At 43.5% G+C, this 13,551-nt stretch overlaps 1 protein-coding gene, 1 long non-coding RNA gene and 1 other non-coding gene across 5 annotated transcripts in view; 2 read left to right on the forward strand and 1 right to left on the reverse strand.

Annotated features, from left to right (window-relative positions):
* The first annotated feature begins 3,597 nt into the window (after positions 1 to 3,597).
* LOC136402441 (uncharacterized) lies at positions 3,598 to 5,192 on the forward strand. Its single transcript, XR_010750965.1, has 3 exons — positions 3,598 to 4,078; positions 4,561 to 4,631; positions 5,035 to 5,192. It is a non-coding gene; the product is annotated as an uncharacterized lncRNA (long non-coding RNA).
* Positions 4,329 to 4,463, forward strand: LOC136404700 (small nucleolar RNA SNORA13). Its single transcript, XR_010751408.1, has one exon. It is a non-coding gene; the product is annotated as a small nucleolar RNA SNORA13 (small nucleolar RNA).
* Positions 5,193 to 7,562: 2,370 nt separating the features above from the next.
* EPB41L4A (erythrocyte membrane protein band 4.1 like 4A) overlaps positions 7,563 to 13,551 on the reverse strand; it is a 320,637-nt gene continuing 314,648 nt past the window's right edge. For 2 of the 3 annotated variants that reach the window (XM_066382000.1, XM_066381999.1), the window contains one exon: positions 7,564 to 8,201. In XM_066382000.1, coding sequence (XP_066238097.1) covers positions 8,073 to 8,201 — 129 coding nt within the window. In that variant the 3' untranslated portion in view covers positions 7,564 to 8,072. Of the gene's footprint in view, positions 8,202 to 13,551 lie in introns of all 3 variants that reach the window. The other variant, XM_066382001.1, reaches the window with a different exon arrangement.

A 13,551-nucleotide genomic window follows, 5' to 3' on the forward strand; every position in this document is an offset into this window, starting at 1 on the left:
TGCCCAGCAGTCTAATAAAATTTATTCATGCTCTGGCTGAATAGCCCACTTGGTTAGAGCATCATCCTAAAGCACAGAGGTTGCCAGTTCAATCCCTGGTCAGGGCACATACAAGAACAGATTGTTCTTGTCTTTCTCCCTTTCTCTCTCTCTAAAATCAGTAAAAATAAACATTTTTAAAAAGTATTCAAACTATTTAATACTGGTTGGATAGTAAATTGGATCCCTAGCAACCACTATAAACAAAGTCAACCCCACATGGATTAAGTACTTAAAATGAAATAAATGTGCAGAACTTAACTGTAAAATCTTACTTATGATCCTGATGAGGATATTGGAGTGCGACAAGGAGTGGGGTAAAAAAACAGCTCACTTCTCACTCTTCACATCTCACAGGATGTATTAGTTTTCACACAAAATAAACACAAATTAAACTGCTTAAAACAACACAAATTTCTTATCATAGCTCTGTAGGCTACAAGTTGGCCATGATTCTCATTGGGCTATACTCAAAGCATCAAAAGGGCTGTGTTCTTTTCTGGAGACTCTAGGGGAGAATCTGCTTGCATGCTCGTTCGAGCTGTTGGCAGAATCCAGTTCCATGCATTTGTAGAAATGAAATCCTTGTTTCCTTGCTGGCTGTCAGCTGAGATCCATTCCCAGCTTTCAGAGGAGGCTGTTGGTATCAGTTGGCTTCAAAGATCTTCCTACATCTTCAAAGCTAATTAGGTTAAGTCCCTCTCCTGCCTTCTCTTCTGTCACATATCTAAGTCTTCTGCCTTCCCCTCTGATTTTTATCTCCTAGTATAATGGTCCCTAACATTAATCACATCTGCAATGAACCTTTTACTATGTAATGAAAATAGTCACAGGTTCTAGGGATTAGGATGTGGACATCTTTGGGAAACCATTAATCTGCCTACCACACAGGGAAACTGAGGTTGTTTGATGCTTGCACTAATACTGTATGTAGCTTGTATATCCTTTTAAAATGCCTCAGCCCTAGCAAACAAGGGTGGAAAGGAGACACGGTAGAAAATATCCCTTTTTTTTCATGTTTTTTCTGCTTGCCTTTGCTTAATTATTGAGTTTTCTTTACCAGGATGTGTGAGGTTGAAACAGACAGGAAGATGAAAGTCTAGAACTGATTTCCTGACACCAACCCTAAACCAGTAACTGGAATAAATGCCAATTTATTGGAGAAAACAGGAAAGAGGAGAACAGAAAAGAGTACATGGGAGCAAAAATGTCAAGTCATACAAAGGAAAACAGCAAGCATATTCCCCCCTTCCTTAAGAACTCAACCCAAGAAGTTTCCATGCCCGGGTGGTGGTAAACAAGAGGAAGAATCTAGCTTATTAGCGTCATTTATTGGATATCTCTACATACTACACAGTACTACATGAGTCCACAAACCTTTCTTGATTCTTTAAAATAACCTGTGTGGTACATGGGTATAGTTATTATCCTAGAAATGAGGAACCTTGGGCTCAGAGAGGTGCTCATTACCTAAGGGAACAAGTATCCGAGATGGATCTACACCTAGGTCAGCCGGCTGCCCCAGCCCAAGGAGATCTCCCCTCCCTGTCTTTCTCTAGCAAGAAGGCAGCATTAAAATTTGTTATAATCCCCACATTGTACCCTCAGTGTCTTTAAATGACACTTTTGGAGGGATTGTCCTCCTTCCCCAACCTTTATCTCCCCTAGATATTAAAGTGACTTCCTAATAAAGGTCATAGAGTTATTCGCCTTCTTGTGATCATTATACATTTACTTCTTCTGTGTGGTCATTTTCCCCACTGTTTCCAAGTTGATGTTATTATTTAGGTTAGCCCTTGTGTGCTGACCACTAGGCTATGGGTTTGAGTTTCTCTTCCCTTCCCTTCCCTTCCCTAACCTTCCCTTTTCTTCCCTTTCTTTTTTTCATCATTAAGCTTCAAAGAAACAAAGAAAGATATGGTGTTTCATGTGGTCTCTGGATGAATCTCTGCTAGGACTTGGAGGGGCAAGGACACTATACAACCTGCCTCCCTGCAGCCTCTATCCCTTCAATGAGTTATGATTATCAGCAAAACTACCTTTGCTTTATTTTGGGGCAATAACTAATCAATTCTAAAATTTCAGCATAAAATCCCAGCTCCTTACCACACATGCAAACCCTATATGATTTGCTTCTGCCTGTAACTTTGGCTGCAACTTCAGCTGCATCTTAGGCCACATTACGAGGCCTGCTTCTGATCTTGGAATGTATCCAGTTCAAATGAAACGTGATAGAAATATAAAATATGCAACAGCCTTTTAAGACTTAGTAGGAATAAAAGAATGCAAAATATATCATTAATTTTATATTAATTACATGTTGCCATGATAATATTTAGCCTATGTTATTATTAAAATTAATGTTTCTTTTTACTCTTTTTTTTTTTTAATTCAGTGAGAGGAGGGGAGGTGGAGGGACAGACTCCAGCATGCATCTCCACTGGTATAAACCCTGCAAGCCCACTAGGGGGTGATGCTCTGCCCACCTGGGGCTGCTGCTCCTTGTCAGCAACCAAGCTCTTAGTGCCTGCGATGGAGGCCATGGAGCCATCCTCAGCGCCAGGGGCCAACTTGCTCCAGTCAAGCCATGGCTGCAGGAAGGGAAGAGAGAGTGTGTGTATAAGCGAGAGGGGTAGGGGTGGAGAAACAGATGGGCTCTTCTCCTGTGTGCCCTGACCAGGAATCGAACCTGGGACACCCACACGCCGGCCCAACGCTCTACCACCGAGCCAACCGCCAGGGTTTCTTTTTCGTTTCAATTTGACATTTCGAAAATTCTAAATTAGATCGATGATTCGCACTCTATTTTTGTAGGACAGCCCTGCTCTATCACTACCTGGACTGACGGTGTCCATGTGATACCTGTTCAGTGTCTTTTTTGCCCAACTGACAAAAGGAACCTGCCCTGTCTCCCTCACACCTGATTCCCAGGCATTTAGGTCCTGGGCCCGCCTTGCCACAGCGTGACAGTAGTCCACGCAGTAGTGCCACCTAAGGTTCAGTTCACTACGGGCTGTCCGCTGCGGAACTCTGCGGAAATCGAAGGAGTATCACCGTCTTTGCAGGTGAGTTTTCATGTTCGTGTGAAAAATAAAGACCAGTCGTGTTGAAGTTTTAAGATTTTAACCTGAAGCATAAGTACTTAGTAAATATTTTGTTTAATGAGTGACCTTACTCTTCCTCAGCTGGAGACGGTGAGCCCCGTCTTCCCCCAGAACACGAGGTCTCAAGTCCTTGGGGCTACACGCGCAGCTCAGTGCTGACCATGTGCTCCCCACTCTGTGAAGAGAGGTGGATGGAGACCCACACTTGACGCAGGTTCCTTCTCCGCGGAAAGAACTGGGCGCAGAAACCGAAGAGAGCGTCAAAGGAGAACCCTGGAGGTTCAGTCCCCGCCCCGCCCCGCCCCGCCCCGCCGCCAATCACTGGGCACTTCTCCCTCCCGCCGCCCGGCGGCGCCCGGCGAGCGCACGGTGGCGGATGGTACAGCCCGTCTCCCCGCGCCCTGCGGACAGTGGGTTCTTCCAGTGGTAGAAAAGCCTTGTGGGAAGTCTGCAGGGCCTTTCCTGCCTCCGCGTGTCCGCCGTGATGCGCTGCTGCAGCGTTTCCCGGTTGGCGGTGGCTCGGCACGCGCCATCGCGTGGCCTCTGCCCGCCGGGGCGCTGGGTCTGTCGCGCGGCCGCCCTGAGCCCGGCGACGCGCCCGCGGCGGCCCGGCAAGGTTCGAGGTGCGGGGCCCGGAATGGGGCGCAGCAGAGGCTTGGCCGGGCTTGAGCCACGTTGCCGTGGAGCCTCGGGCGGCCCGGAGGCGGGAATCGGGAGATCGGTTTAGGTGCATTTGCGTTGATGCTAGGGACTGTATGCTAGGGAGTTTTTCATGTAAGGGAGGGTTTTTTTGTGAAAGGAAACGGGCTCGTGTCACTGCAGTGAGCCCGCCCTGCCACAGCGTGACAGTAGTCCACGCAGTAGTGCCACCTAAGGTTCAGTTCACTACGGGCGTGTCCGCTGCGGAAATCGGAGGAATATCACCGTCTTTGCAGGTGAGTTTTCATGTTCGTGTGAAAAATAAAGACCAGTCGTGTTGAAGTTTTAAGATTTTAACCATGTAGAACCCTGTGCGTATTTGTTTTCATTGCCCTGTCGCATTTTGAATTGTAACAAAATCTAGAGCTGGAATTAATTTTCCCGTCCCAGCAGCTCTAATGCACATGGCATTTCGTCTCAGCGAGTTGATTGAAGGGTCGGCGGCTCGTGTCATAGATCCCACAGTCCAGGGGGCAACCTTCCTGTCGCCTTTGTGTTGCCCATTCACTTTTGGAAACTAGTGAATGTGGTGTCAAAAAAGGCGTAAACTAAACACTTTGCAGCCTTTTTCCTGCCCTTGAGTTTGATGTCTTGGGTGTAGGAGCTGCGTGAGTGACAGTTCATGCTTTTATATTTGTTTGTTTGCACGTGTGATCTTGAGTCTGACAACGTTAAGTGTAGAGTTTCTCATAACCGGTTTTAACCAATTTTTATTCAGGTGAAAGTGGATGCTTGAAGCATAGACTACTGCTGGATGACTACTACTTGGGAGCACAAAGGTGACCTAAGGTAGGACGATGTTAAGTATTTCTGCCTAAAAGTAGTTACCTGTAATGGGAATTTTATCATCTTTCTATACTGGGATGCCTTCTCTTGTATTAGTTTAAATTGTGTATTAACGGCATGTTAGTATTGATACTGCTACATCTTTCATTAACAAGTTATTAGCAGATGGAACAGCTTGTTTCCAGCTTATTTTTGAAATCTTAAGATGTTTCTATGTGCTATAGTTAAATTTAGGAGGGGAAAGAAAACACTTGCAAATCTCAGGTGTGTTTAAGGTTGACATTTAAATCTAATTCCAAAAATAAATAATAGTGCTGTGCAGAAGCATGTATTGAGGGTTAATTTAAGGTATGACACATGTAAATATTTGCTTGTTATATTGAGTGGTGTTTTTTTTTCTTTTTAGGGTATCTGGTGAAGAATTTGAAAACTCGATCTTCACAGGGGTTCCTTGGATCATTTATAATTTTCAGGAGTGAGGAGTAACAAAACTGCCTTTGGACAGCCTATAAATACACATTTAAAACACTGAGTCTGTGAATAAATATTTAAATGTGCTTTTTGGAGGTTTGTGTAGTTTGTGACTGCCAGAAAATAGGATTCTTTTAGAGAAAAGTCAGGGAGTTCTCCCTCCTCCAGCAACTTCAAAACAGTTAAGCAGTTAAGGTTAATATTCAGTGCTCCACCTGAGAGGCTTATGGTAGGCCCGAGGAGAAATGTGCTTTCTTCATTCAGGGCCTCGTGGTGAGCTGAACTAGACTAATTGGTTTGTATAGGCCGCAGGGGTCCCCAAACTTTTTACACAGGGGGCCAGTTCACTGTCCCTCAGATCGTTGGAGGGCTGCCACATACAGTACTCGCTGACCACCAATGAAAGAGGTGCCCCTTCCGGAAGTACGGCAGGGGGCTGGATAAATGGCCTTGGGGCCCCATGTGGCACATGGGCTGTAGTTTGGGGACCCCTGCTATAGGGCATGCTGTGCTTTTACATTGTTACTGTCTTTTGTTTTTTTAAACTAGACTAAACTTCACGTTGATATATCTTCTGCCTTCACTTTACAGGAAAGAACAAATAATGTGTTCAGGAATTCAAAAAATTTATTGAAAGCACTGTACTAGAGCTAGGAATGCAATAGTGAGCAAAATAGTCCCTCCTTTTGGAAGATTCCAAATGAACAGAGGGAATGTCATCACAAACGTAAAACCTGTGTGTGCTGAAGTCCAGTAAGGTAGAATGTGACCCAGTCAGGGAAACCTGAGAGCAGCGTTAGGAGTAAGGGGAAGGGTCGGGTTTGCAGGCAGACTTGGAATGGCATGTGCAGAGGCCTTGAACTAGAAACGGTGTGAACAGAAGCCCACATTTGTGAACAGTTGTGGCTGCTTTCCTTCTTTAGTACCCTGATATAGATGAAGTTGAATGCTTACTGAAGCAGGGTAGGTGGCCATTACGAGATTTGGGAGTTACATATTGAGCCTGAACAGGTGTGATGCCAGACCAGGTAAGGTTATATTTAAAGCAAAGGGAAATTCTGTGGTATAAAAATTCACATTTGCCAGAAAAGGAATACAGGTCAGCCAATGTGGTAACAAAATCAGTAAAGGGATAATTAAGCTATGGAGGGCAAAGGTGACAGGACTCTGTAATAAGAAGCTGCCCATATGATTGCTAGGTGTGTAAACTAGCACAGTTTGGGAGCAGCATTTTAAACTAATTGGTCTCTTGGAAGTACACTGGCCTGATGTCTTAAGTTTAGAAGTAAACCTTAAGGTCGGGGGCATAAAATAACCACCTGGGGATTAGGTCTGGCGAGAGGAAAATAAAAAAACCAGCTTGCATTAGTACAGTGTGTCCGTCAAGTCATGGTGCACTTTTGACTGGTGACAGGAAAGCAACAAAAGATGATAGAAATGTGAAATCACCAAAGGAAACCCTCTTTCTGGAGGATGATGTGGCAGCATGTGTGCATGCACAGATGATGACGTAACACTGTATACAGCGAAGCAGCCCACAGCCATGCCAGTTGAGACGTGGACAGTACAGAGGAAAGTTAAGTGTGTTCTGTGGCTCGCTAAATTCGAATCCGTGACCAAAGTGCAGCATGAATATTGGCGCATTTATAACAAAACACCACTACATAAGAATAACATTACTCGGTGGGATAAGCAGTTGAAGGAAACCAGCAGTTTGGTGGAGAAACCCCGTCTGGTAGGCCATCAGTCAGTGACTAGTCTAGAGGCTATACGGGATAGCTACCTAAGGAGCCCTAAAACTGCGTGAGCCCATATTGAACTGCACTGAATAGGTATAAAACTGGGAGAGTTTTCCTTTTATTAGGTGCAGATTTCACATTTCTATCGTCTTGTTGCTTTCCTGTGACTGGTCAAAAGTGCACCGTGACTTTACGGACACACTGTATTTCTATTTGTAAGTACACTGCAAAGTCATCTGCAAAGGGAAAAAGTCTAAAATATAGTTGCCCCTTGCCAGATCTTGGTCTCACTGTATCATTGATTTTTAAATTGTATATACCTAATTTTGTATCGTGGATTTTTTGCTATATTCATGGGATTTTGTGGTATATAACTATTATTTCAATTTTTTTTGCAGTAAAATAAGCATTTTCTAGCCTAAAAAAATTGAAAACTATAAAAAGTATTAAAACATTAGAAGAATATTAAATGGAAATAAAGCCTAAATATATATATAAATAATAAAATAAATATAAGGTCACTACTTTGTGAATTTTCGCCTGCCGCGGGGGGTTCTGGAACCTAGCCCCCGCGAGAGACCACTGTGGTCTGGGAGTTAGCCAGGCAGAGTAGAGGGACCTTTTGAGGTTGAGGATGGTCAAGAATGTATAGGCTGAAATCCACATAAAGCCTTTTTTTCTTAAAATAAAGACAAGGACACTGGAAATGAAAAGCAATGCTTTCAAACAAAAGCTTTACATGTGTAAATAACCAGTGAGACTTAATGTCACAAAATACAGCATTACAAAGAATACTTCATGAATAAAAGTGCAGCCTGAGAGTGATGTGATCTCTGTCCTGCAGCCGTGCCCAGGCTGAGATCCGCCTGGAGCTGGGAAGAACTTGCTCATCCCACTTGGTGTGCTATTGTACAGCCAGCTGCAGTCGAGGATCCAGAACTTGGATCAGAAGCATCTAGTTTTGGTTGAGGATATGGCATCAAGTGAATTAGTGCTTACAAGACTATCCTTCCAGTTACCAAATAAAAGCCCTTCAGCACAAATTTACTGTAATTACACCTTTAAGAGGAGCAACAGACTTGATTTTTTACTTCTGAAGAAACACTTGCAGGTTCAAGGTAACTTGAATAATTACAATTCACAGTTTCAAAGTAAAGGCAGCACATACACCCGTTCCACCCTCCTCCACTCCCCCACCCCCCGCCAATGCCTCATCCCATGCCAGTCACTGGGATCAAGTTTCTATCTTGAGGCGTGAAGCTTGGATAGTTTTAATTGTTTTTGCTATGTGTTTTCCAGCCAAATTGCTTGTAGATGTCTGAGATTTTTCCTCAATCAGGCTGTCTTTAGATCCATTTCTTCTCTAGAAAAATAGTAAGATTCAGAAGAAAGTACAGCCAAGTTAATTACTTCATTAATACATAAGAAAATATTTCCTTACATTTAGGACAAGTTATAAGAAAAGTTCATAATATCAAAAACTGCACAAATATTCCCGCTAGTTAACTTTGATAAACATAACTTTAAAGCAAGTAGGAAAAATGTTGACTGTTACATGCAGTGCTGGTCAACCTGGTCCCTACCGCCCACTAGGGGGCGTTCCAGCTTTCATGGTGGGCAGTAGCAGAGCAACCAAAGTATAAATAAAAAGATAGATTTAACTATAGTAAGTTGTTTTATAAAGATTTATTCTGCCAAACTTAGCAAAAATCTGACAAAGTACTTGGTAAGTAATTATTATATGCTTTAACTTGCTGTAACTCTGCTTTATAAATTTTATAAAGTTACTTCCCTAACTTTATAAATCACCATTACTGTGGAACTGGTGGGCAGTTAGAAAATTTTACTACTAACAGATACAAAAGTGGGCGGTAGGTATAAAAAGATTGACTACCCCTGGTCTAACCTGTCAGTAGATCAGGCTAACAAGCATATTTACTTCCCCCAAAGTATATGCCCACACAAAATGAGCTACACCACCTAGAATTCTATTTTGAGACTAATTTGGGTAAAAATCACGTAAGAATTTCCTCTGACTGGCTTAATTTGTTTTACTGACATTCAAAGAACCACTGATGGATCAGTTCTGCCAAGCGTGGGGAGTGTAAATCAAGGTAACTTTGGAACATGAGACTGGGATGGGAGATTTCTAGACAACCACAGAGGCAGAAGGACTGCAGTGCATATGAAGAGTGGGGGGGGGGGGGGACATGTATAAGACACCCTAATTTCAAAAATTTGGGGGGCTAAAAACTGGGTGCATCTTACAGTATTTGTGGCATTTCAAATGCCTTAGATGGAACTGAGGGCAAGGCAATATATGAAGACCATGATTCGTCATCAGACACAGATGAGGAAAAGCTAATGGATGGGAGTTTTGACAGTGACAAAGAATTATATGAATTTTATGATGAATAAAACGAGTTCAATAACTAATACATTTTTTTTCAAATTTCGGGCCCCAAAATTAAGGTATGTCTTATACACTGCTCACAAAAATTAGGAGATCAGCGGACGTGCAAATACTCCAGTACTTTCAGCCTTTTAATTACAGTGCATTTTCACCAAAGTTGGTTTTGCATCTCATTTGCATAATCGAATGACTTTCTTTGATTTGTCATTTGCTTTTCTGATGTTCTTGTTTAATAAAAAAAAATCAAATGCTTCTTTTTTTATCTCTTCATACTCATTTTGAAATATTCCCTAATTTTTGTGAAAAGTATACATAAGGAAAGATGGTAACATATCAGAAGAATCACTAGATAGGAGATGGAAGGTTACCTGAAACAAATATCACACCTGTTTAAGTTTGTCCAGGACTAAATTTGTCTCTTCCGCTGTAAACCTTAAGGAAACAAGTGAATCAAAGACCCTAATGCACCCCGCTTTATGGAAAGGCAATGTGAATATATGGGCAGGCCAGGCCACTGCCAGAACTCTGGCACCAAGTTGGAACTTAGGAAATGCAACTTTCTTGCTTTCATGTGTCACTTGTGGCAGCTGGATCTGTGGTTTCCTTTTGGCACTTAGAATAAAACCCACCCTCTTCTCCTATTGCATCTAAGGCCCTTCCCCTCACTCAACGGAGCTCAGACCGCAGCTTCTCAAACACCCAGGCCCTTCCCAGCCTCATTCCTCCATGCACACTCCTCTGCTGACATCAGCCTTCCCCCCTCCCACATGGCCGGCTGCTTCTCACCTGCAGGGTGTCAGCTTCACAGGTCACTTTCTGAGATGGCCTCTGACTACCTGATCTACCGAAGAATTTCTAACTCAGCCTTTGTTTCCGTATAATGCCTACCTCATTTTCTGTATTGTGTTTGCCTGGTTACTTTTACATGTCATATGTCTAGGCCACGAGCCAGCAAATATTTTTCTGTAAAGTGCCAGGCTGTGTACTACCTCCTATTTCTGTCACATACTCCTTTTTTTAAAAACCCTCTAAAAATATAAAAACCATTTATTAGCTCCTGGGCTAAGAACCAGGCAGCAGACTAGATTTAGCCCATAGGCTGTAGTTTACAGACTACTCAGACCATGCCTGCACTTCTTACACGTGCTCATTAGCTATTTATTCAGTTCAAAATCAAAGGTGTCCCAGGGAGAAGCTCAGAATCAGTGCCAGTGATCAGAAGTTGTTTTCGTATGGAGCAAAGGGAGAGAGATTCTTTCAACATTTAATGTGAATTCTTTATGTTTTTTGAGACTCCTAAGTTGTGATTAGTTAGGGCGGCTATGTTTTCAACGTTTCTCATCTCAGGGCACACATAAATGAATTATTAATACTAAAATTCTGTGGCACACCAAAAAATATATATTTTTGTCAATCTGACAAAAAATACAGGTATAATTTTGATTCATTAACACTGGATAGCTATTGTTGTATTAGCTATTGTCCTTTTTATTTGACAATGTAAGGGGAAAGAAGTCAGTGCCCCTACTAAATAGCCGGGTATTGTATGTTTTAAAAATTCTTGTGGAGGTTTGAACAAAAGCTCACCAGCTTGGACCCAAGGTCGCTGGCTTGAGCAAGGGGTTACTCAGTCTGCTGAAGGCCCGCGGTCAAGGCACATATGAGAAAGCAATCAATGAACAACTAAGGTGTCACAACGAAAAACTGATGACTGATGCTTCTCATCTCTCTCCATTCCTGTCTGTCTGTCCCTATCTATCCCTCTCTCTGACTCTCTCTCTCTGTAAAAAAAAAAAAAAAATTGTGGCACACCTGACCAGGCGGTGCAGTAGATAGTGTTGGACTGGGACACAGGACCCAAATTCAAAACCCTGAGGTCGCCACCTTGAGCAAGGGCTCATCTGGCTTGAGTGCAGGCTCACCAGCTTGAGCGCAGGGTCACAGGCTTGAGTGTGGGATCATAGACATGACCCCAGGGTCACTGGCTTGAGCCCAAAGGTCGCTCGCTGGCTTGAGCAAAAGGTCACTCGCTCTGCTGCAGCCCCCCATTCAAGGCACATATTAGAAAGCAATCAATGAACAACTAAGGAGCCACAACAAAGAACTGATGCTTCTCATCTCTCTCCCTTCCTGTCTGTCTGTCCCTATCTGTCCCTCTCTCTGTCTCTGTCACACACATACAAAAAAATCCTTGCAGCACACCAGCTGAAAATTGCTTAGTTAGGGGTAATTGGAAAAGCAAAAATAGAATAAAGTAAAATACCTATTTCTAATAAAATTACCTTAAGTTGAAGATAAAAAATTCTGAAAGATAACTGCTTATTAATCCTCACTTAACCCTAAGAGGTAGGTTATTATCTATACTCAAAGAAATTGAGGCTTAGAAGTCAAAGTCTTTGCCCAAAGTAACACAAGCAGAATGTGGAGCCAACGATACACAAATGTAGGTCAGTCTCAATGCAAAACTTTAACTACTTACATGAATATAGTTTGTTTTTTTTCTGGGTTTTTTTTTTTGTGTATTTTTCTGAAGCTGGAAACGGGGAGAGACAGTCAGACAGACTCCCGCATGCGCCCGACCGGGATCCACCCGGCACACCCACCAGGGGCAACGCTCTGCCCACCAGGGGGCGATGCTCTGCCCCTTCGGGGCGTCGCTCTGCCACGACCAGAGCCACTCTAGCGCCTGGGGCAGAGGCCAAGGAGCCATCCCCAGCGCCCGGGCCATCTTTGCTCCAATGGAGCCTTGGCTGCGGGAGGGGAAGAGAGAGACAGAGAGGAAGGGGGGGCGGTGGAAAAGCAAATGGGCGCTTCTCCTATGTGCCCTGGCCGGGAATCGAACCCGGGTCCCCCGCACGCCAGGCCGACGCTCTACCGCTGAGCCAATCGGCCAGGGCCTGAATATAGTTTTTTAAAAATGCTATTGGTGTCAAATTGTCTATTTGAACAGCCTATTAACTCTCCGAGGTTCATCTAATCACACATTATGCAGATTGCAGTGAAAGTTACGGTTAAACACCTGATCAAGATCTTTCCTGAGCTAGGCATTCATCCCCACAGCTCCTGGGAGTGATGTCAAGTGATGTCTCAGGCTTGAGCCCCGGCACAGGAAATGCCCTCAGTGAAGACAGCCACCTTGCCCAGGGTCATGCCTCCTCTATCCAACGACTGCTACATGGTGAGAGTGAGTACGAGTATGAGTGTGCGTGTGCGTGTGCCAAGGCCCAGCTCCCTTGACTCCAGGTGGGATGACTCCAAAGTGCCGTCTCAATCAGAGCGCCCCACGCCTCCGGTGGAATCAGCAGAGCCTTGACTGGTTCTCTACGACACGGTTCAGCTCTCGCCTCTGCTCAAACTCTCTCGTCTACTCTCCAACAAGTGTTGATCCTAAAAGCGCTTTCCAATAAACTTCCTCCATGCAAATCTCCCTCCGAGAATCCATTTCTAGGGAACCGAACCTAAATTCGCACTGGTGTTTTCTGTTCTTGCTCAAGTCATTGGCAAAAACGGATCAGAACAAATGAAGGGCAACCCATGATTAATACTTCTGGAGTCAGGGTCCTTAGGCTGCCCAGGAACTCCTAAAATGTATATACAAAACTGTTTGTGCCTACATGCATTTTAATGGGAGAGACAGTAGTTATACTGGCTTTTCAAAGGTACCCATGATCCAAAAGAGACCAAAACCCACAGCACTGCAAACAAGAGGCTGGCACTGATCCATTATAAACATCAACTTTGTTTCTAGAGTGGTTGTCTAACCAGATATAAATCCATCCAATGATCTTATGCAGCCAACATTTTTTTCTATCTTATTAAAAATAAGATATGAGAGGTAGTGTGAAACACCTTGCTGAAATGTTTGCTACAGTGCTCCCCTGATATATCTATCTAATTCAGCTGAGTGTTAAATTGATTTTGTTAAGGCAGCTAGATTCTTTGCAATGTCCTTGAATTCCCCTTTAACCACATTTCTAAAACATTTCCAGAACAAAAGTAATTCTCTTTGATGGAGAAGACAGAAATAAAACAGGGCTTGAGTAATTCTCCTGTCTGCCATCAGTTAACAATAGAACATCTGCCCCCTGTGAGTCTACTCCTCTCTCCTTGTTATTCTGGCTCAAAGCAAAATTTTTAATTAGTGAAGCATTGTTTCTTTATTCTAGCTCCAAACACCCTTACCTTGTTGTCCTTGGCTTTGCCTCAAGCCTCAGATCACTGCAGACCTTGCGGTATCTCCAGCTCTGACCCCTAACATAACTCTTTCCGGGTTGTGCCTTGTCTTGATCGTGCACCCCTC

Source organism: Saccopteryx leptura, chromosome 4, assembly GCF_036850995.1.
Source record: "Saccopteryx leptura isolate mSacLep1 chromosome 4, mSacLep1_pri_phased_curated, whole genome shotgun sequence".
In the NCBI taxonomy this organism is placed as follows: domain Eukaryota; kingdom Metazoa; phylum Chordata; class Mammalia; order Chiroptera; family Emballonuridae; genus Saccopteryx; species Saccopteryx leptura.